The sequence below is a fragment of the Lagopus muta genome, chromosome 6 (assembly GCF_023343835.1).
Source record: "Lagopus muta isolate bLagMut1 chromosome 6, bLagMut1 primary, whole genome shotgun sequence".
NCBI classification, from domain to species: Eukaryota; Metazoa; Chordata; class Aves; order Galliformes; family Phasianidae; genus Lagopus; species Lagopus muta.
Genome location: NC_064438.1, coordinates 31,104,641 through 31,127,533, shown reverse-complemented (window position 1 = coordinate 31,127,533; position 22,893 = coordinate 31,104,641). Strand labels below are relative to the sequence as shown.

The following is a 22,893-nucleotide window of genomic DNA, read 5'->3' as shown; positions in this document are numbered from 1 at the left end:
GTGTATCAAAGTCTGGGGGTAAAGGAGTGTACACACAATACTGAAAGTCACCTTAGACACCTTCTAAGCTATAAATAAAAAAATAATTAATCTTAACTATCTTAGAAAATAGAAGCAGTTTTTTATTTCTTTCTCAAAAATGCAGATCGTGCACAAGAAAGCACTGAAATATGCTGCATTTGTGCCAAAGTCTGTAGCACTCCCTTCAACCTGTTTATCTTTGAAGACCATAATTAAGGATGACAAACTGGTTTATAGTCAACAGAAGTTGGAAAAGAGCTGCACTCACAATTTTTTAAAAACACTAATTTTCTTTATCTAATCATCTTGCTTGATTAAAATCATGGGGCAATTAGCAGTTGAGTGAAGAGATTACTTTTGGTTGTAAAAAGACAGCCAGCACTTACAAGTTCCACAAATGAATAATCCAGGCTCAGTTCTCAGCAGTGTCCAAACATGAAGAAACAAAGCATTTCTGCTGGTGACTGCCTCAGAGACTGGCCAGGGATTAGCTCAGTAGCCAATATGACTTAGTGTTGACTCGCAGGCTTTTTGGAGCACTCTCGTTAAACCGTTTTCCAGGAAGGAACCACCCCAGCACTGTCATGACTGAACAGCCACACTCTTCCTCTTATTTCTGAGTGACAGAAGGTGGTAAAGATGACAATTGTTCTTTAACACACACTGCAACAAATCACAACTACCTGCTGAAGAATATATAATGATGGCCTTGCTATGCAAACTTCAGTATTCCTCATATGGAGCAATTTTTACACAGAGAAAGCCTCTGATCTTCAGCCACTTAAAGCAGACAGTACACTATTCCACAGACTCAGAGAAGTATTCTTGTTTGCTGGCAGAAACTATGCATTGAAGATAACCCAGGAAAAATTTTCAAAATAGGACAGAACACCTACAGAACAACAACCATAGACACACATGGTTACTTTTTGAATAGTTGTGGAGGGTGAGTAGTAGGAGTAACAAGGAGGTTCTTTCTAATCCTTACATTCAAATTTAGCTGAACGCATCAAGATCAATGAATAGTATACACGGCATAGAAAAAGCAGAGTACTCACTGAAAGTTCAGCACTAAAGGTGAAAAAACAATGTAGAGCACATGGCCCTCTAGCAGAGCTGCTACAGACCAGCAAGCAGCATTTCCCTAGGTAGACAGCCAGCCACAAAGCCACAGCAATGTGGCTCCAGAGGATAACGTCTTTCATAATGGCTTTTCCAACCATCAGCATTTCCAGATGCAAAATTTTGTCAACCTTATGCTGATTCTTGGGGACTCTAGGATGTATGAACAAAGGCAAATCAGAGAGGGGGAAAGGAGTTGTGAAAACCCTAACTTCCCCAGATTTTCATCTGCTGAATCAACTATTTTGCTGAAATTGAAATTATACTAATAATATTAAAGCAATTTTGCTGTCTCAGGATCAAATTCTGATAACAATTGCAGAGCCTGTAAAATGCACGTGAGGACAGTTTAGTTCAGTCTGGAATACTGTTGATCTTAAGTTTGATCTAAACCAAAAGTATTATCTCTTCTAGGAACATAGAAAAAGCTGGCATAAAGAAGAAGCTGTGACATGAAGCATTTGTTTGGATCAAGTACAACTTACTCCTGTCTTCTGTATCCTTGAGTGTGATTTTCAGAAATAATCAAAACATAAGTGACAAAACCCAAAAACCACAATGAGCAAACAGCAGTTTTTAAGTGCTGTGGGAACAGAGACATTTGTTTAAGTAACCACTGTTTAAAAAATGCATACATAGTAACACCAAAATAAACAGCTTGCAATGTTGTTTATTTTAAGATACACAATAGTAATGTAAAGTGCTGCATGCACTGAATTCAGGGTGTACTAACATTATTTACAGTTCTGAAGAGCAGTAGGAAAACTCAGCTCCATGCCAGAATACTCTCTGTTCTGATGAGAGCAAAGGTCAGGACTCACTGCTTTTGCAGTGAGGCGCATTTCAACATACAGTAGAAAACTATGCTCTCTTTTCACACAGGTGTCTTCTGAACTGTGTCAAGAACATACAAAAGGTACTGCATGCCAATGGCATCTTTAAGATGGATACAGAAGCCCATTCCTCAAAAGGATAATTAAAAATAAGAAGAGAACTTAGCCCTGTCACTTCTGTTAAAAATGTCTCAAATGTGCTGAACTCACTAAACTATGTAGAGCCAAATAATAATAATAATAATAATAATAATAATAATAATAATAATAGTAATTCAACTAAGCAGTGGAGTTCTGAAAAGCGACTGACTTACTGAACAAATTTATGTCCCTGTGTGTCTCAATTGCATTTGAATCTCTGCTGACAAAATAAATAAATAAATAAATAAAAATCCCATTGACTTCAAACCATAATAGAAGTTTCTGCTCTTTTTCTTCGTGAGGCCTGCCTAGCAATAAGCTAGAAAAATGGACTTTATTCTGGCTACTCCATCCTCTATTTATTATTGTAATTGCATAGATTTACTATTGTAATTGCAACATTACTGTTATTGTTAAAACCTTGTTACTGCCAATAAATAAGCCAGAAAGAATCCAGCTTGGATCTCAGATCCCAGGCTAATTTTGTGGAGCTGGCAATGAGAAGAAAAATGCATATTTTGATGTGCAAACTGAGCTTGTTTGATCTGGAAGTCATTGAGACAAACGTGGAACCCCACAGATATATTATTATGAAGTAATGTTCAATAGGAAAATTTCATTTTAAATTCAAAATATCATCTCTTTCTTCTTCCTGCTTTTGAGTAAAGCTGTGTGTGAAATTCAGCAGTTGGAGTCAGCAGGCACTCAGTCAATATTTTCTTGGGGGTCATTCTGCCTCTCAGAGGGCCCAAGCTTTGCTTTGAACCCTGGAGTCAAAGGCATAAAGTCTCTAAGTGAAAAACTGGCAAAAAAAGCCATGTTTCACCTATTTTGGTGTTGGAATTTGTGTAAATCCATAATCAGCTTTATTTTGCATGAAATTTGCGTAGGATCCATGTCCTTAAAAATCCATGTGGTTTTTGAATACTGATCCAAATTCTGGTGTTTGGGTTTCACTTTTCATAGAGCAAGTGCCAGGAAAATTTAGGAACATTAAGGTAGTGGATAAGAGTTGATTCCAGACCTGTACCTCTCCCAGTTATTGGTGACAATTAGTGAAACCTCACACACCGTGAATGGAGAGCAGCATATGAATTGTGACATCGTCTCTGTCTCTGAGTATCTGAAAAAGAATGAGTTTCTAATGCAAGGCCCTCAACTCCATCTCTTTTCCTTTGCTGTACTGATAGAACCCATGCCCACTGATCTTCAGTACTCACTGAGGCTCCCAGCTATGTACTCAGGCCTTTGCCTGAGGGAATGGTAATTAGATATTTCTACTAAGCTTAATTCTTCATTTTGGGTCCCAACCCCATTTTCCATTTGACTTTGTCAGTTAATTTTATGATATTTTTCAACTGACAGACAAATGAAATGTCACTTAAAAAATTGCAACAAATTAAAAAAGAAAAAAATTAAATTGAATGAAGCTAAATTTTGGGAGGTTTCCTTCCGAAAACAGCTCTAACTTCAAGATATTTTTCAAATTTTAATCATTAATAAGAAAACACAAGTATGAAAAATGCTTCAGGCAACACTACTTTAGTGTAACCCCAGGAAGGCAAGATGTTTCTCAGCAGCATTTCTTCAAATGTTTTTTGGAGTGTAGTTTTAAAAGTACTAAGCAAAGGCACTTCTACAGATTGCTCTACAATCTCCACAACATTTGGGGGGGTTGTTAAATTCCGTTATTTCTGCAAGGCATTTTGTTCCCCCTAATTAACTTCTTTTCCTTTCTCTTTGCAGCCTTTGCTTTTTCAGTGATTCAGTATGCACATTCTCTGTGCATGTGTGTCTGTGTCTAGATCTGTTATTTTGGGGATGGATGGGAAGAGCACTGAAAATAACAATAGAGCTCACATTTTTCTCATCTTCTTTCAGACTCTGCTACACTTTGGGGGGAATAAGGGCCCTGATAGTCCAAACTCTTCAAGCATCCCCCTATATCTTTCTTAGACTCTCACCAGACTAGCCTCAGGCTAGTTTCATAATCGTCAGGAAAAAACAATGCTGATGTTCAGCATGAGATCATAACACAGTGATCTCACTCTGAACATTACCTTTCACTACAGCAGCTCTATTGACTTCTTTTCTAAGAACAGTTTGAATTTCCCACCAGCTCAGTTGTGTGATATTTGGCCTCTTTTAGACTAGATACCTCTTCGCAGAGTGAGCCTACAGGGCACTGAGTGGAAAGCTCATGAGCCCTAAGGCCTTGTTTGAAGGAGTTTTCAGCCTCAGCAAGAAGATTGCCACAGCACTTGTTCAGGAGGCAGCAGAGCATATTATAGCATTATTGAGTTGGAGAGTACGGTATCATACATTTTCTGCTATGGCTTTGAGTAGGATTCAGATCCCAGGAGCTAAACTTTGGATAGTTTAACAGTTCTAGAGCTATGTTTATTAACACCATACTAGCAAAGCACCACAGTCTTTGTTTGCAGACATTTTATTTTCTTGCTGTACACTATGTTTTGCATTGGCTTACATGAGGTTTACAAGTATTAGTGCTCTCTAAATGGACAGTTCTTGAGGAAAAAAAGAGAGAGAAAAAGAGGCAAGGGCTTTTTGCTTTTTTTTTTTTTTTTTTTAAGTTTGTTAGCATAAAAGAGCATTGTGGGATGAAAATTAAAGTTTTACAGAGTCAGGACAGCTAAGATTAATTATAACAGTGAGCTGTCTGCAAGTACCTATGATACATATGCACTATCACAGAATTTTTCTAGTCTGAGAAGTGCTTGCTTGGCATCTGATGGCCAACATACATCACACATACAAAGTAAGCTGAGGAAAACTGAGATGTAAGCAAGCATGTGGAACAAATGTGTGCTTCTTAGGACTGGCCTAAAACTCTGCAGCCCATCCCACTATTTGCAGACATGTTCACATCAACTTAGGAGGCACTTTTCTTTCCTAAGAAATGTTAGCTCATGCAGTAAAATGTCCACATGAAATTGAAGAAATAGCTCTGAAAAGAGATGTGCCAAGTAGCAGAACTCTCAAAACAGTCTACCAAAACAGTAAAGGATGGCAAAAAGGAGAAGGAAGTTAAATATTTTTTTCCCTTTTTTCTTGTTCATAACAATTACCTGTTTTCACAAGTTTTCATTTCATTTCATACTTTACATCTGAAAGAGATCAACAGATCAGGGCTGCATAAAAAAAAGGGGGGGCAGTAGGGAGAGGGAGGTGATTGTCTCACTCTACTCAGCTTTTGTGAGGCCCTATCTGAAGTACTGTGTCCAGGTCTGGAGCCTCCAGTACAGGAAGGATGTGGAGCTCTTAGAACAGGTCCAGAGGAGGGCCACTAAGATGATCATAGGGCTGGAGAACTTCTCCTATGAGGAAAGTTTGAGGGAACTGGGCTTATTGAGGTTGGAGAAGAGAAGGCTCCAGGGAGACCTCATTGTGGCCTTCCAGTACTTGCAGGGAACATATAAACAGGAGGGGGAACAGCTGTTTATGAGGGTGGGTAGTGATAGGACAAGAGGAAATGGTTTTAAACTGAGACAGGGAGGTTTAGGTTAGACATTAGGAGGAAGTTTTTCACACAGAGGGTGGTGATGCACTGGAACATCTTGCCCAAGGAGGCTGTGGATTTCTGGATACATTCAAGACCAGGATGGATGTGGAACTGGGCAGCGTGGTCTAGTGGTTGGCAACCCTGCACATAGCAGGGGGGTTGAAATTTGATGATCATTGTAGTCCTTTTCAACCCAGGCCATTCTATGATTCTAGGAATATCCCTTTGTAGCTGAAAGTAAAGTGCCCTTTAAACAACTTCTACATTTTGAATATATATTTGACTATATATTTTCATTCAAAGTAACCAAAAGTAAGTACAGGTTAAGAATGACACCATTCCTATGCACCAATGCATTCCTTTGCTGACTGCCCCAAATAATACATGTTGTTATTCTGACCACACTATTCTCCTTATTTCTGTTGTTATCATACATATAATGACCTTTCTCACTATTCACATTTTATATCCCTGAAACAGTCCATTTGTGAACTACCAGAACAGCTGGCAGCAGTCTGCATACACTCTCTTCCTGACATGAACCGGGGACTTTTCAGCCTCTTTTTGTCCAATAGGTCACCCTCCTGCTTCCCATTTCTTCACTGAAGCACAAGTGGGATGCACAAAGGGGAAGCACCTGGGTGAATCAAAAGAGGCAGCAGAAGACTGGGGACTGGCTGGAAAGCTGCCAAAGTCCTATTTCACTTCAGGAAACTCCCTGGGCTGTTGAGGAGGGGAATATCCACTAGCGACTTCTTGAAGAACAAAGATGCATTTGTTAATACTGTTGCACTCCCTTTATACTGATTCTTGCCCTGGGCCAGCAGTTTATGTTCGAAGTTCTTTCACTTGCTACTTTCTGAGAAAGATATTTGATACCATTTGCACACAATAATCACCACTTCAGGTCACCAAGAAGGAAAGAACTTGATAAACAAAAATAACCCAAGCCTAAACCACTTGAGCTAAAGTACCTTGCAGCAATCATGTGCTGCCATCTTCTACGCTGAACATGACAGCATAGAGCAGCACATAGCACTCTTAACTTTATATTAAATGCTCCCTCATAAAAAGAAATCCATCCCAGGCTTTAAAGTCTACAGAATTTCAAGTATTTGTACATGCAAGTTCAGCAGCATGATAAAACCACAACAGAAGTGCAGACCTCTGTAATTCAGATGACGCTAACTATGATGCAGGTCTCGTGCAGAGGTTTTCATCTGCAGATATCAAAAGCACTCTGAAAAGCAGTCACCACCATTATGCTGTACTGTTTACACAAGGAAACTGAGGCACAGTATCTTGCTATATTCACAGTTAGAAAAAAAGGCTGAAATCTCCCCAAGCTTGTCTGAGCTGGCTGTGATGAAGCAGTATCCTGGGAACAGTAGTGACTGCTCAGCTACAAGACAGAATGCGACAAATAGCTAAGCACTCAAGAAATGTGTCTTTCTATCATAAAACAGAGGATCCTTGAAAGGCTTGTTAAGTAGAATTTTCAGATAAAATGGCTACAATATTTAATGCTTAAGATGCAAAATTGTATTTGCTTGTCTGTTTGTCACCCACTATGTTTTCAGTTTCATCTCTCATGTTACGTAGTTTTTCCAAGGGGATCAAAGTTGTTCTGAAACTAATGGAAGCAGGATTGAAAAGTACACACTTTTAGAGACTAATCTGAGAATCATCTGCAAATATTTGAACACAGAAACATTAAGCCTACATTTTGACCTTTTCTGGGATGAAAGAGAACCACATTTATAAAAATCCATGTACGTTCACAGAACATCAACTAACAATGTAGATTACATTGTCCTCTTTTCATTTGGTTTCGTTGTTGTTTTTGTTTTAAATTGGTACAAACTTCAAAGTAGCCTACACTAACTCACCTTCTAACAAGAAAGCTACTTCTTTTATATGTTTAGTATAGTGAACAGGAGCTTTCCGGTCTCTATTCAGTTTAGTCATAAAGTATGTCCATAGTATATCCACATTAGAATATTGAGTTGCCTCTTTGAAATATATTTCAAAGCTGCTTCTAGATGACGGCCAAATTTCTATAGCATTAAACAAATTAATATACAGCAAACTAAAATGTTTTCAATTAGCTACTCCGATTCATTGTGCTGAGATTGTAAGAATATGTCATGAGATGTTAAACATTTTATGGACATAAGTAGTCAACTGCTACAAATAAAGTACGTGTTTTGAAATGCCATCATAAAAAGGTAAAACCAAGATTAAAAAAAATCTTTATGGCATTATACAGTGAGTTGACAACCTATCATCCAGTATTAGACTAAACAACTGAAATTAGTTCTGGCAGATTTGGGGCTAGCAGTTAAAAATAAAAATAGCAAATGTAAAAGCATGAAAACTGTATTGCCATTATGCTTAAAGACAATAATAAATCTTTAAAGATGCCAATGATTTATTTGGATCCTACAAACAACTGCTGCCAATCAACTCACAAATATGTAACGCATGGTATTCTAAGTATCCTAACTCAAGGCAAACTCCACAACACCAAAAGTAATTCTGTCTGCCATAAACTACTCTTTTCAATAGGAAACAATAAGAACTGACATTGCTATTCATTAGCAGTTCTGGAAGTGTTGGCAGAAACATACTTTTTTTTTTTTTTTTCAGTAAATCTCTAATTTTGCAGAAAACTTCTTTGAAACCAATTACTTTGCTCATGGATCTTGAAAGGAAGATCTCAAGTAAACATGTCCTGAGGCAAAACTGTTAGGCAGTATCACTTTACACAAACAAGAACAATCTTTTTTTTTTTTTTTCCCCTAAAAATATATTTTATATGTACATATATTCATGTACACACACTACAGAGAAATTTAAGAAGTACGAATTTTCTGATGAAAATTGTTTTAAGTGGTGAAACTTGGAGACATATTCAGAAAACTTCTCACCTCTTGTTGACTATGATCTTAATTCTTAAAGACTGTAGTGCACAACATTTATTAGTGCAACATTCTTGGAGTGTTTAAACACTGCATTTGCATAGGCTTTAGCTAAATGCCCATTTATGTTTTGAGCCCTCAGGCCTCAATTCTATAAAAATGAATTCATTCTTGATGCTACTTTCTTGTTTCAGTTACTTCATTACTTGGACTTTCATATTCTTTCTTCTTTCCACTTAAATCCTATACCGACTCTGCAAAGCTTCATAATCTGACAATAACAATCAGAAAACACCAGTGGCTGATCATATCTTTTGCTAGGCCGTGTTTTGTTTGCTTAGTTGAGGTTTTTTAATCAGCCCCCACTAAAATCACGCACATGTTTTTAGTTACGCTCGTTCTCAGTAATTCCCTGCTTGGAAACAGCAGGTAAAATATTACACTGAAAAACAGCATTCGTACCTCCCCTCTTGCCATGTTATCTGATGGTTTGGCAGCAGCTGACCTCGTGTGCCACATGTACCGTGCTGCTGCTCCCTCTATCCTGCCAGGCCAGTTGCCTGCTGGGGAGCACAGGGAGTCAAAACAGGCTGGGCAGGGAAAAGGGGAGAGGAGAAGGTGAAGTAAATTAGCCAGCATTAGACAGGGAAGCAGATTATAAGGCCTAGGAAATGGCTGCTGTGCATACTGAGGATCCCAGCTTGCCCTGACAGCAGGGAGGAAGGGCTTCCCTGCAGCCCTTGGCCTATGGGCTGGGAAAGAAAGGAAGAAGGGGGAGAATGGAGGAGCCTTTGCAGGATTTGCAGTGCACGGATTGTTTGCTCTGTGTGTGTGTGAAATTCACCCTATATATAACTTGAAATCTTATTAGATAACAACTCTGTGACACTGTAAATCCAACATTTCTCAGAATGCTATTTTTGAAGCAGAAACAGGCAACATATTTTGATCTCTGAATTAGTACAATAAAAATCTCCCTTAAAAATAAAACGAGAAGTTAAAAATCGAACGGAAATGCAATAATTTACACATGGGCTTTCTATGCTTCTATCAGATTATTTAAATTTCGGACTGTCTCTTTAATTTGAGGAACAGCTATAAAGGCGACAGATGGCAGACAGAATTGACTTATGTCCTCTATTCTTTTACAGAAGAAGGGGGAGCACAGAAAGTTTGATAAAGGCAGAAGCTACAGTATGCAGGCCTCGCTATAACTATCTAATAGGTCTATTGATGGATAGGTTGGGAATATTTAGTTTTTCCTCCACAGACACGCTTTGTAACAAACCAACGGTCCTGGAGGTTGCCATGGGTGACGGGAGTGCTGACATCCAGTCCCAACTACAAATAAGCACATGACAAATGGGCCTGGAGCCCTCCGACAGCCCTGAACCTTGGTGACCCCCTAAAACACCCAGCCTCCCAATACCCATAACCAAAAAAGCATTATGGAATATATTTTTTAAACTGAAAGCTTGCAGTTAATTGAAAACACTGCCATGTAACAGAAATGCTTAGGACAGCATGTACAAGTAAAAATAAATCACATAGCATTGTTATTTAATGCACTGTGACATCATTTCCTGAAATTAAACAGAGATGACACAGATTCAGACAGTCCCTGGTAAGGTTCAGTTCAAACAATTCACAGATGTTTTCCTCAAGTGAGCAGAAAACAATGCCGGGCTTAAAGCGCTCCCTTCCCACTCCCCACCTCCCTCTCCCTCTCACTCCAGCCTTTTTGCTGGTACAGGGAGGTATGGCAGTTTTATAATACATGCTCCAGCAAAAATATTCTTTTTTTAATTTAATTACTCAGGCTGTTGTACTAAATAGATGGATCATTGTGTCACAAAAGCATCAATTTTTCAGAAGAAATAACAGATGTCTATGTAACAATGATTAGATTAACCACTCAGAGACAAAGCTAGCTTTTGAGGCCCACACACCCCATGACCCTGGGTTCCCTTTTCTATTGGGGGTGGATGTAGAAATGTCAGATCTAATCTCAGATTCCATTTTTAAAACAAACAAAGCCCCACCCCCACCCTATCTCAGCACTTTTCTTTTAAGATTACAGTCTTTAAAAGGTATACGAGTTTTCGGGCTGTTACTAAAATCTTTCAAATCTTTGAAGCTGATTTCTTAGCTGAAGACTACAAGTTGTCAGAGGATTATGTCCTTCGGACCATGAGCAGAAGAAGCATTTGAGAGAAAAAAAAATCTGGTTTTGTTCTATTCTGATTTTCCAGGCTCTTCCTGGTGCAGATGGGACAGGAAGGCATGCCACTGACATTAGGCAGTACAGGACTATCACCACCAGCAGCAGTAAATCCCAGCAGCAGCTGCCAGCTCTGCCCCACTGGGCTAGGTCTGCACAACTTTTGGGTGCAAAAATACTCAGATCTATAATCTTGATCACTACAGTACTATCAGTCATGGGATTTTAGCACTCAGATATGATTTTTCCAAAGGACTTGAAGAAATCATTAACTTCCCCTCAAAAAGTTTACCCAGCTGAAAAACGAGAACAGCTTTTGTTTGTTTGTTTTTCTACAGAACTGGGCAATGTATTTCTCGTTCATACAGTATGACAGGTTTTATCCCACTGCAGTAGACAGCTCCTCACCTGGCTGTAAGATCAGCACACAGGTAGCCCTACCTAAAATCCTGGAATAGCACCATACCTCAGTTTCCTCCAAGTCTCTGACTACGTGGTGTGCTAAAATGGAAACTGCAGCCGTGTGAACTCACATGCAGGTAGCCTGATAGTACTATGAGAGGACATCATCCCTTTCCTCAGTGTACCTTGGGAACATACAGCATATTACTGTTTAATCCAACACAAGTCCTACAAATCATCAGCATGCCTTCACAATAGCAAGTGTCCAATAGCAAGCTATGTACCTAACCCTCTCTTAGGTATTATTCCTAAAATCGGGATATGGGAAGAGATATTTATGAATGTGGGATGGTTTCAACTATTTTGAAAGTTTGCTCTGAAATGCCAGTGATTAATACGTAAAACAGTTGCCTGCACAAAAGTCTTGGTAAGTCATTTATTAAAATGTGACAGAGATGCATTATATTCTCAGATACACCCACATAAAAATAGAAGAAAAAAATGTTTCAATAAGACTATTGATATTATTTCGTCTGGCCACCTGAATACTTCAATCACAAGAAAATTCATTCAGGTAAGTACAAAAGCTGTGATTGATTCATTTTAACACATTCCAGCAAAACTTATTCTAGCCTGATCCTGGGATGTATGAAACCAAAATCTATTCCACAGGAAACTGTAAAGAGCAAGATTTTCAGCCAGAAGGCTTGGAAAACAGACTAAATGACAAATAAATGTTAGGAGACTGAACTTCAGCAAAAAAAAAAAAAAAAAAAAAAAAAAAGCAAAAACTAAAAACAAACAAGGAGTCGAACAAACAAGTGACAGCTTAACTTCACCGACTTCAGGGCTGCTGTCCCAAACAACATGAGCTGGAAATCTGGTAATGTCATGCCACCATTAGTTAGCATGCTACTGTCAGTATTTCTGGTACTTTGAGCTGTATCTCCTTATAGACTGTATCAAAGAAAACAATTTTAAAAAAATTTAACAAAGTGTGTCACTCCAAATAAGTGCCAAAAAAACAAAACCCACCAAACACATCTCTGTTCAGCCAGTTCTGTAAAAGAACGAGAAAAAATGTTCAGTGTAGCAAAAGTGTAGTTTCTGACACACTATGCTGCAGAGAAGGATGAACAACTAGAGGTACAAGTTCATGGAATGATATAATTGCTTCCTTTATAACTTTGTTCTTTTCTGATTATGTACATACATTTCAGAGGTGCTCAACCCTTTAAAAGGGCATGGGGGGAGGGGGACAAGCTCTGTATAGTTGCTAGTAAGAAATCCTAATCTCAACATGGATGTAAACTGGAGGTGTCTATACATTTGAGCACTTCCTGTTTTCACTTCATGATCAAATATGTTTTTGCAGGGCAAATAGGGGAGCACTTGAGGGAGGAAAGCAGAGATGTCTGAGAGGCTCATTGAGTGTACTAAGGAGTCCTTGGCATAGAGGAAAAGGAGTCTTCCAAAGCTATGAATAAACTCTTGGCTTAGGTCAGATTTCTTGCTGTTTCTTTTCTTTAACCACCTTTGAACTCAAATAAAAACAGCCTTAATGTCAGGTTTACCTTTCTGATGTCGTAATCTTTATGTACTATTGAAAAGCTTATACTAGCAGACTAGGATTTCCTCTACTTTCTTAAACACTGGATATTATCCAGAAAAAGCATTTCCACCCAATTCATCCTCAGATCTTTCATCTTCCGGTACTGTTGTAATTTCAAATATAAGACAGAGCTCAATAAGTGAACAAGAACATGACAGAAGCTCTTATCTCTTGCATTTGCTTTCCAACAACAAAAATATGTATGTGTATCCTATTTCAAATATAATTAAAATCACTGCAAAATGGAAGTCATGATAGGGGATATAAATGGTTTTGAAAGACACAGACTGTCAGATATATTCATTCAACATCAGAGTTCAAGTGCCTATCTCTTCAAAAAGCCACTTAAGAAAATCAATTTTTAAAATCAGTTACATTAGGAGCTTGCAAACTGACTTAATAAAGAAAAAAACAGCACTTTATTTTAAATCATAAGTAAATACAATTAGTCAGAACTGAGTTACTCTCTTTGAATTTGACAACGTATAGGAATTTCAAGTTAAATCCATACTATAAGAGATGGAGTGCCATTGCTTCCCCTTCCAGGGAAACCAGAGGTTAATGATTTTTGTCATATTGAGACCAAAAGCTAACAATTGCTACAGTTGGCCTTTAGTATTTTATTTGTCCTTTTGAGGTATTCAGAATAGGTGACAATGGCTTGCAGTTGAGAACATATATAGAGAGACCCCTGTGGCTTATGGAAAAGTTGCTCCATGCTGGTTGGGTGTTTGAAAAAAAATACAACCAGAGCCCTTTTATGTTCCTCTCCTTAATGAATGCATGAATGTCAAAATGTACCAATGGCCCATTCAGGGGGCAAAGCCTAAGCAGCTCCTTCTTTAAGAACACATCCTGAGATGTAAAATACATTTGCTTAACAAATTAAAATAATGAGATAATTCAATTAGTTTCTTTAAAAGAGAGAGAGAAAGAAAAAAGGGTACATCGAGGGATTATTGCAATACAAGAACAGGTCATACAGCACAAAGGAGGAACAAACCAATTTGAAATAAGGTTAGAGTAGTAATGAAGGAATGCACATTGAATCATGGACTGCCATTGTAAAGATATTTACTTGAAACAATAAAATTGCACATCACAGATTCCCCTTTTCTGGCTCAGCCAGAGCTGCACTTTGAATGGACAAGCTAATTTGAGAAAAAGTGCAAGATCTTGGGGGAAAAAAAAAAAAAGAAAAAAGAAAAAAAGAAGAAAAAAAAAAGGGAGTTCTCTTCCTTCTCTGCATGTGTTTATGGCAAGAATCTTTCTGAATTTACACTGCAATGGTCAGGGGTCTCCATTATCAGTTTGCAGGTCTGAGAATTACAGCACAGTAAATCTTTCAACACCTGCAAACTCATTAAGGCTTGGATGGTAAAAGGGTTGGGGCTTTTTTGTGTTCATTTAATTTGATTTTTGTGAAGCCATCCTCACCACTGATGGCAAATTTCCTCAATTCATGTGGAATGGAGAGGGTCAGAAGAGAGAAGACAAAAACAAGAAAAAGGGATTTCAAAAAGCCAGGAGGACTTTCCTCAAGAGAAGTGAGAGTTAGTTAACTGTCTAATGAGCATGTGTTGAATGCTTTCAAGAAGAACGCAAGAAAGGAAGGCAGAAAGAAAAAAAAAAAAAACAAAAAAAACAGAAAAACAAGTTATCACAAATTTCATAAGAGAAAATGAGATTATCACAGAGACAAGTAAAAAGAAACTGCTTTATTTATGGTCATGCTTCTTGCTGTCTCCCTGTGTTACTCCTCTAAAGATACTCTACAGCTAAATGAAAAACCCTTCACTCACACTCACTCGACTTCCAAATTAAAAACATTTTACAGGTTAGTAAATCTCCAGCTGAGGTGATGTAGCAAAGAACAGCTGTGAAGTAATTTTGATAATGATGAGAATAATAAGCACATGGCAAGGTTCAGGGCTTTGCTGTTGCAGCTTCAGTGCTCCTGAATAGATAAAAGTGATTAAATACTCCTGATTATCCCTGACCAATATGTAATGGATTTACAGCCCTTTCAATTAGTCAGTATTTGCTTAGGACTCATTATTTTGTCTTTGGTTAAGTAATCAGCCCAGAGACTCATGTTCTGTCTAATTCCTCTGAGCCAAGTGGGTACGGGGCACCTGACCTTTGAAATGGCCATAGCTGGGAGGCAGGAATAACCACTACTCCAGCAGAGACACTGGCTATTCCAGCTAATCCTGACCCCACAGGCCAGATCAATGTACCTTAGTTTGCTACTAATGTCCTTACATCAAAATGATGGTTTAGAAATGTGGATCTATTGCTCCCCCCTTTAGCTGTGCTTCTAGCAGAGCAGTTCGATAGTGTCTATCATAAATAAAATGGGTACCTTGTCCCAAAATCATTACACTATAACCAACAACAGCTACTGGGGAAATTTATAAAACTTTGCAGGAGAAGAGGTAGTTAACAATAGTTAGTTTTCTAAGCCTTATGAAGTAAGAAACAATTTTACAATGAAAGGAAGAGGAAAATCAATTGATAATTTTAACAGTTTTTGTTATTTGCCCCATGATGTAAACTACAAAAAGTGTTACTAGGTTTTCTGCAGAACTATATTTTGATATCAAAGTGAAGCAGTAATAGTCATCTGAACACCAACACATAAAACCAACCGTAAGCAGGAGGATAAAGATAGACCATGAAAAGTACAGCTTTTTCATATTTTTAATCTCTCTCCCCTAAGTGCGTGTATGGGCAGCATTTTAAAAAAGTGGACTTGAGGAGAAGCCAGAAGGGTGTTTGTTTATCTCTATTATACAATTCAAGAATTAGAGAAATCATAAGCCTGCTATATTTCTCACAAAATTAACATACAAGTTTGCAAGCTGCTGCTTTGACTACTCTTAATATTCCACAGTATATGTCAGGACACAGAGCTTGCGGTTCTCTCTGCCACTAAACATGTATGAAGGTCATGTAAACAGAGGGCAACATCCAGAAAGCATATCTTTATGCATGCTAAAGCAAGAAACCCCCTTGAATAGTTCAAAGCAAAAAAAAAAGATTACTTTACATGTAGGTGTTGCTCCCTGATAAGACTTTGTACTCTCTCTTGTTCTCTCTCTCTCTCTCTAGGTATGTACATATATTTATATATATACATATATATAGGTTTCTTTCAGATTTGTCATGATTCCAAGAGCCAAAAAAAAAAAAAAAATCAAGGGAATAAAAAAAAAAAAAAAAAGCAATGATAATTGAGCCTTAATAATGGACCAAAATTACGGGGACAGTTCATTTCTGATAATGATGAATAAACCTCATTAGGTACATGAACAGAAATCTATTTTGGTTTTGGGCACCACTTACTGTGAGATGCTGGAAAAGCCATGCTCTCATGATATTTGTTGCTACTTTGGGGAAAATGCCTCTTTTCTTCTGTCTCTTTTTGTCCTTGTCTGGGTCATCGTCATCCCCTGTACCAGGTGAGGCTACACTGTTGTCTAAACCATCCCCTATAACAAAGAGAAAAACAAGAGAAAAATAAACAACATGTAGAAGCCAGAAAGTATTATTAATTACCAAGATACTGTTGCAAGTTCTATTTTGATTTGATAGATCAGCACATACCGTTTCTCATTATATTTGAGCGCTGATACAAATATGCAAAATTTAGAAACCATGTCTTTCCAAATACGAGTTTTGTCTCACACATGCATATATCATTAATTCAATTATGATCATGCACTTGACATAGTGCAATAGCTCTTTGTCAATTACAGGATTCAGTGTGGGAAAACCTGCCACACGAGAACCCATTCACTGTAAATGCATCCCTACAACCATTCTGAATACATACGATAAGTAATCAAGTTAAATGTTCTGTAGTCTATATATTCGAGGCCCTCTGCAGAGGTGGCAGTAACTGTGTCACTGTTCAGTGCACATAATACACTGTCAGATGAGCCCCTCCCCAGAAGTAGCACCCCCGGCACACATACATACGCACGCACAAACACGTACACCAACTACAACCCTGCATATAGCATTTGCATGACATGAAAACTTCTACATCTCTGCATCAGTGATTATTATCATTAAAAAAAAAAAAAGATGCACATCAAGGTAGAGCTCTCACTTAATCAGAACTTTCCATCAACATCTTTCTCTTCTGTGCTTTTCCCTGGCATTAATTGTGCATTAGCAAAAATCATTTACTTTTAACAGTCATAGTTATTTTTTCTTGCCCTCCAGCAAAAATGCCTTGAAAGCCTGCCTGGAGGGCATCTAAATTATGTATCTGAAAAACTCTTCTGGCAAGGCATTGCAGGACCCCTACTTTCTTAAAATTCATACGAGCACGTCTTCCTGTTTTTGGGAAGGCATCAATCAAGAGCAGCAATATATGCCATATTCCTACATTAATATTTGAACTAATAACTTTAAAAAAAGGAAAGAAACAAGATCCGACTTGTGGCATAATCAAATGCAAAATAAATGAAGAATACTGGGACAGCGCTGAGACTTTATAGATTGCTGTGTTTTCCTTACACATCATTAGCCCGGAGCCACACGAAAGAGGAAAACAGAGAAGTGGAGAGTTTATGCTCCCTGCTGGTGTTTAAGAAGCCGAGGTCCTGGAAGGACATCTGGGAATTGTGCTGAGACGGTGGTTTTTGTAATTTAAGAATAGACATTCATTAGCAGTAAATGCCATAAATCCCATGCTAAGTAAAAACCTTGTCCAAGAAAGCCTAAAACAATAAACTCTGTGCTCAATGTAGCCTGAGCTAGACGCTCCATAGCTTCCTGAGGAATGCTATAGATTCACGAACTAATTCCTACAGCCCTGTCTAGCTCTGCAGTGATACTAAATGAAATACATTGCAGCTACGCAGAGTCCATTTGCTTTAAAAGTTGCATTTCAGCTCCATCTTCTCTCCTGTGCCAGATCACCCTTCTTCCACCACCTCCCCTGTGAAAAACCCACCCTCTCGGACCAGGGAGACTGAAAAAGCCACAGCAAAGAGCTGGCAGATTAATTTTATTGACATTTCCATTTTCACTGCAATGTGATACCCTCCATCACATGGAAGAGATGACCCTCACTATTTACAGACTGACAGGCCACTTCATTACAACCACCCAGCCCCAAGGCAGAGCAGCTCCTTTCCATCTGCCCAAACACCAGAGCAAGACCCCAAAGTCACCGCTCTTTCTCATGCTTCTTTTCTCTTCTGTTTGTTTCCATTAAAGACAGAAAAAAGGAGAGTCAGATCACAGCAAACCAATCAAAGAAAACACAGAAGCCCTATGTACTGTAACCAAATGCTCATTTTTGTATGATGCTAGCTATTTACAAAGTGCTCCTTTTCGTTGCCCACCCCCCATACTCCACCCCAGACCTCTCTATCACAGATGAGCACACACACGTGCACACACACACACACACACTTACTTTCCACTATGCCAAGGAACTGCTGCAAGGCAAATTCTCACAAACACTAATGGCTTCTGACTGCTCCTTGGCAACCCCAGCATTTTAACCTGGGTGGATATGCTCTCCAAAATACAGACACTGGAGCTATCTCATCAGCTGTTCATGTGACACAGATGGAGAGTGGCTATTAGGAGCCAGGCAATGGGCCTTGGGGATCTGAGGTGCTGTACTGTAGCCTCAGGCAATTTTGAAAAGCAGTACCCGGAGATGGGGGGGAAAAAATCTGCACTGAAAGTGCAAGTTTGAAGTCAGTCAGTCCGTTTGTCTATCCGTCGTATGGATAAAGATATCTTTGTCTCTGTATGTAAAAGCTATGTGTGTATGCATAGGATGCATGTAGCTATAAAACTTGCTTTCTGCTCCATCCTTTCTCACCATAGAAGTACTTGTTCACACTATGAACAGACAAATTCCTGTTTATCCTTACACACACACTCTCTGCTTTGTGGGTATCCTCAGCAGGAGTCACCTACATGCTAAATCAGTGTTTAGACCTTTTGGAGAGGTTGTTAATATCCTAGTTTTAAAAGCTAATAGCAGCCCAGGAGATGAAAGTTCAGCTAAAGCTTCCATTGGCTTCCTAGCTTAATCAGTAGTTAAAATGGTGAGAGACAGCACTTCCTTAATCTGCTCCATAACCTCATGAAAGGATATTCAAATATCATACCTCCAAATTACCTCAGCAGATGAATACACACTGTAAGATTTGTTGCTCCTGGTAAACTACAGGCCCAATCCTGTTAAGCAGTATTGTCATATCTTTAATAGCACTACAACTGCTGACATTACTGGCTGTTTCTTGTTGCAAAAAATCATACAAGTAGCCCTTCACAGATGCTTCCAAGATAGAATGATTTAATTCTCAGATATGGAGGGCCTGATCCTAGTTTGCCTTATACAAATAAAATAGGAATTATTTTAAATGAAGAAAAAAATTATCAACAGTGGAATAAAATTGGCAGATATGAACGTCACTCTACTGCACATTGGATTCAGCATGTTTTAATTGCTGCATGAATGAAGCCAATTTTAAATCATTTTAAACATCATTAGAAGTGGCAGTGCTTCTATAAACTGTTCACATCTTGATTTGGACTGTACCTAGCAAGAAGAGCAGAGACAGGTCCTAATATGCACGGAAATAGCAATTATACAAGCACAGTTAACCCAGTGTTGCAGTGGAGAAATTAAGTCTAGATTTTGGCCCTCTGGCCTTTCTTTCACAACACAGCAAAAACACAGAGGGTAACCTTCTGCTTCTCACACTATTCGTTCATTTATTCTTATGCAAAGAGTACAAGTGATTTCCAAACCTTATACTTAGGTTAGGAGAGTGGAAAATTTTTAAGTGGCACTCTCTTTATGGATATGTCAATGACTACACAGGATTCAAGTCAGGAGAGACTCAGGCACATTACCAAGCTTGTTTCAGATCTTGTGATGTATAGTAGTCTCAGCAACCTCTAAGAAAGGTTGAGTGAGTATCACAGAAATCACTGTCATAGGAGTTGAAAGGGACCGTTGGACATCACTGAGTCCAGCTCCCCTGCTAAAGCAGGTTTCCTACACGAGGTCACACAGGTAGATGTTCAAGTATACAAGAAACATTGCAAATTGACCCACACAGGATTTCTTACAAATGTTCTCTTCCAGGGGAAGGGCTTGTGGAGGAGGCTAGAGATGCAAAACTTCTTTCACACAGCAGGAAATTAGGCTTCCACACTAGACACTTTTAGCATGTGCTGAGAACTTCTTCCCACAGGATAAATCGTTTTGCTTTGAAAGCAAAGCAGACTACTATTTATTTAAAACAGACTGTGTAAGTAGAGGAGGGTTTCCATCGCACTATAATTTCAAATTCATCTCATTGCAAACTGACTGCCCTGGGCAGACAACTTGCTGATTCCAGTATTCACACAGCTAAGAACACAATGGGACACAGTGTCCAGTCCTACAGAAGACCTCTCCTCAGTATTAATCTTGGTCCTTATGCTCTTCACAGAGCAATGACCCAGGGAAACAAGACGTCAGAACTGCTTAAAAGATGCTCATCAAGTCTTTCCATCATCTTTTCATTATCTGCTAACATGATAGATAAGAGGTTATCTATCTAAGCAAAAAAGGAGAACTGAAAAGGATACCCTAGTGATGCGAAAGCACAAAAGTCCGGTTAACAACCCTGATTCAAATTTCAGAAATAGTTCCCATTACCATCATAACAAGCAGAGCAGCAAGAAAAGCGATTTCTAGAAAGATACACTTCAGAACTCAGTGTCTGAGTTTCTTCCTCAGAGTTCCCTTATGGCTTTACGGTTTGTCATGGTAAAGGAAAAGAGATAAGAGAAGGGATCTAACAAGGACAAAAAAAGGCACTTCACCATTTCACTAAAAATAGTGCAACAAAATGAAAGCCATATTAAAGGACTCTGAAAACTACTCCATAATCGTTTTGCCTAGCATTTTGACAGATACGAATTTGTAGGTATTAATGCAAAACAAAGGGGAGATTCTGCATGCATCCTTATATTCAGAATTTGCAATTATTTGTACATATAATGTGTCCATCTGGAGACATAAGTATTCAAAACCATTATTAACAAATATGTTCAGCTTATTACTGAGATCAACACCATCACAAGAGAAAAATCTTAAAAAAAAAAAAAAATACATGATTAATTACCATTGTCAAAAAAAAAAAAAAAAGAGCTAGCAATAGAGAACTGTTTGAATACGTTTTGAGGATGTGACAGTCTGTGCTGTTGGGAGGGGTAACAGAGTGAAAAGTTCAGTTTCAGAATCCAAAAACCTTCAGGAGGACTCACTACCTCCATTCCATCCTGTTAAAATCATCAGGCTTTTAGCCTCACAGCTTCAGCAGTTCATAGCTCTTAATATAAATTGTTGCTTCTACTGTATTTTCTTTTCTCCTCATCTGAATGACCAATGTTCATGACAGTTGTCTTAGTCTCTCACACCCCCAGAAGCAACAGATCAGAGATTTGCCATCATACCAGTACTCTAACAGTAAAGCGGAAGCTGTTTACAATAGCTTGACTACAGGTGGGACAGAGCCATGGGACAGAGCCATTGGAAGCTGTGTAGGCAAGTCAGAGGCATGCCAGTTTTGCCTGCATACTCAACTGCCACTTGTCACATCAAGGAATGGGATGTCCTCAGGTAAGCTGCTGTAGCCAGCCTCCTGCAATCCCTCCCCTCTGCGTATCTGAGACACCAGACACATCTGATGGTGCATTGTCAGATGAAGTTTTGAGGGAGCATTTTGGAGAGTAAGAGATGTTGGATGCTCTTGTACTGAAAGCCGCAGGAAGATTTCATACAGATGGCACCACCATTTCTCTGACTACAGATGTTATCCTTTAGCCCTTCTAGCAGCTGGGAGGAAATAAAGGGTTGCTCTTCTCTCTGCTGTTCTTTTGGAAGATCCTGAATACAAAGCCATACAAAACCTTTGGGCTAATAACATAAAGATGTACTTATACAAATTTCACACAATCCAGATGTTAATGACAACTATAAATTCAAATGGAAAGGAAACAAAAATAACTCAGGCTACTATTAGACCTTACCTACAAAGGAGTTCTGCTTGATCTAACCATATTTTAGCAACGCTGTCTCAGTCAGGAAAAAGTCTCCATTACCATCTGGAAATATGTGCTAAAGCCTTAAAGAGTTGCATGGTATTTGGTATCTAACATGTATTTAAAACAAAAGACAGAAAAAAACCCTATTTATTTTCTGTGTCTGGAGAAGCACCTTTCTATGTTCATCAATTTATCTCATTTTTAAATAGGCATTTACAAATAGTTAATTATTTACTTAAGAGTAGCAATGACATTCCAGATACATTATTTTTATATCTGTACATGCAGTAAAATTGGTGACTCAAATCTTTAGAAATTATTTGCAGAGCAGTGATGTTTCACATTTCTCCTCTCATTGCCTTCCTGTCCAAGAACTAAAAGAAAAGGCTAGATTTTGAGCCCTCAGTTGTTGGATGTCTAAAGCTTATGCTTATTTGTGAAGTGAATTGAGAATTCTCATTGCTTATATCTGAAAGCCAACATATTATTCCACCTTTTTTTACAGAAAAAAATAATAAACGTTGGTTTAAATTTTAAGCCCTTTTATATAGCCAGTGGATTTGTATTTTGTGCATTGTAATTCAACATTTTTTCACATCAGGTGAAAAAAGTGTTCCAAGGCAGACAAGGGGAACAGCAAAGCAACCTGCTAATTACTGATCTCTCTTACGTTCCTGCTGTGCTAAACTGTCCGGACATGTTGAAGTGAAATTTTTCTGCGATTTTCAAGTGACTAGTTCATGGCCCACTGCCGTGGAGTGCAGGAGAAGGGATGAAATGCTTTAGTTTACATGCAACATTTACTAACTGTGTGGGTTTTCCGACATTAAAGAGGGGACAGTGACCCATGCCACCTTTTTCACACTCAAAAGAGCACTGAAAAAACAGTCTTCATAGGCTTACCTCAGGCTTCCCTGGCCCTTAACACCCTCCCCCCAGGGTAGGAGCAGAAAGAGAAAAAAGAAGGGATTTTATGCTCCTTTCTCTTCAACTTTTCAGGCGGTATAAGCAGCATT

General features: G+C 38.6%; 1 protein-coding gene across 4 annotated transcripts in view; it reads right to left on the bottom strand.

The window, feature by feature from the left end:
• The window catches only part of MEIS2 (Meis homeobox 2), a 167,563-nt gene that overhangs the window by 101,979 nt on the left and 42,691 nt on the right, over positions 1 to 22,893 (bottom strand). For all 4 annotated transcript variants that reach the window (XM_048949469.1, XM_048949471.1, XM_048949470.1 and 1 more), the window contains one exon: positions 16,145 to 16,290. In XM_048949469.1, coding sequence (XP_048805426.1) covers positions 16,145 to 16,290 — 146 coding nt within the window. The remainder of the gene's footprint in view (positions 1 to 16,144; positions 16,291 to 22,893) is intronic.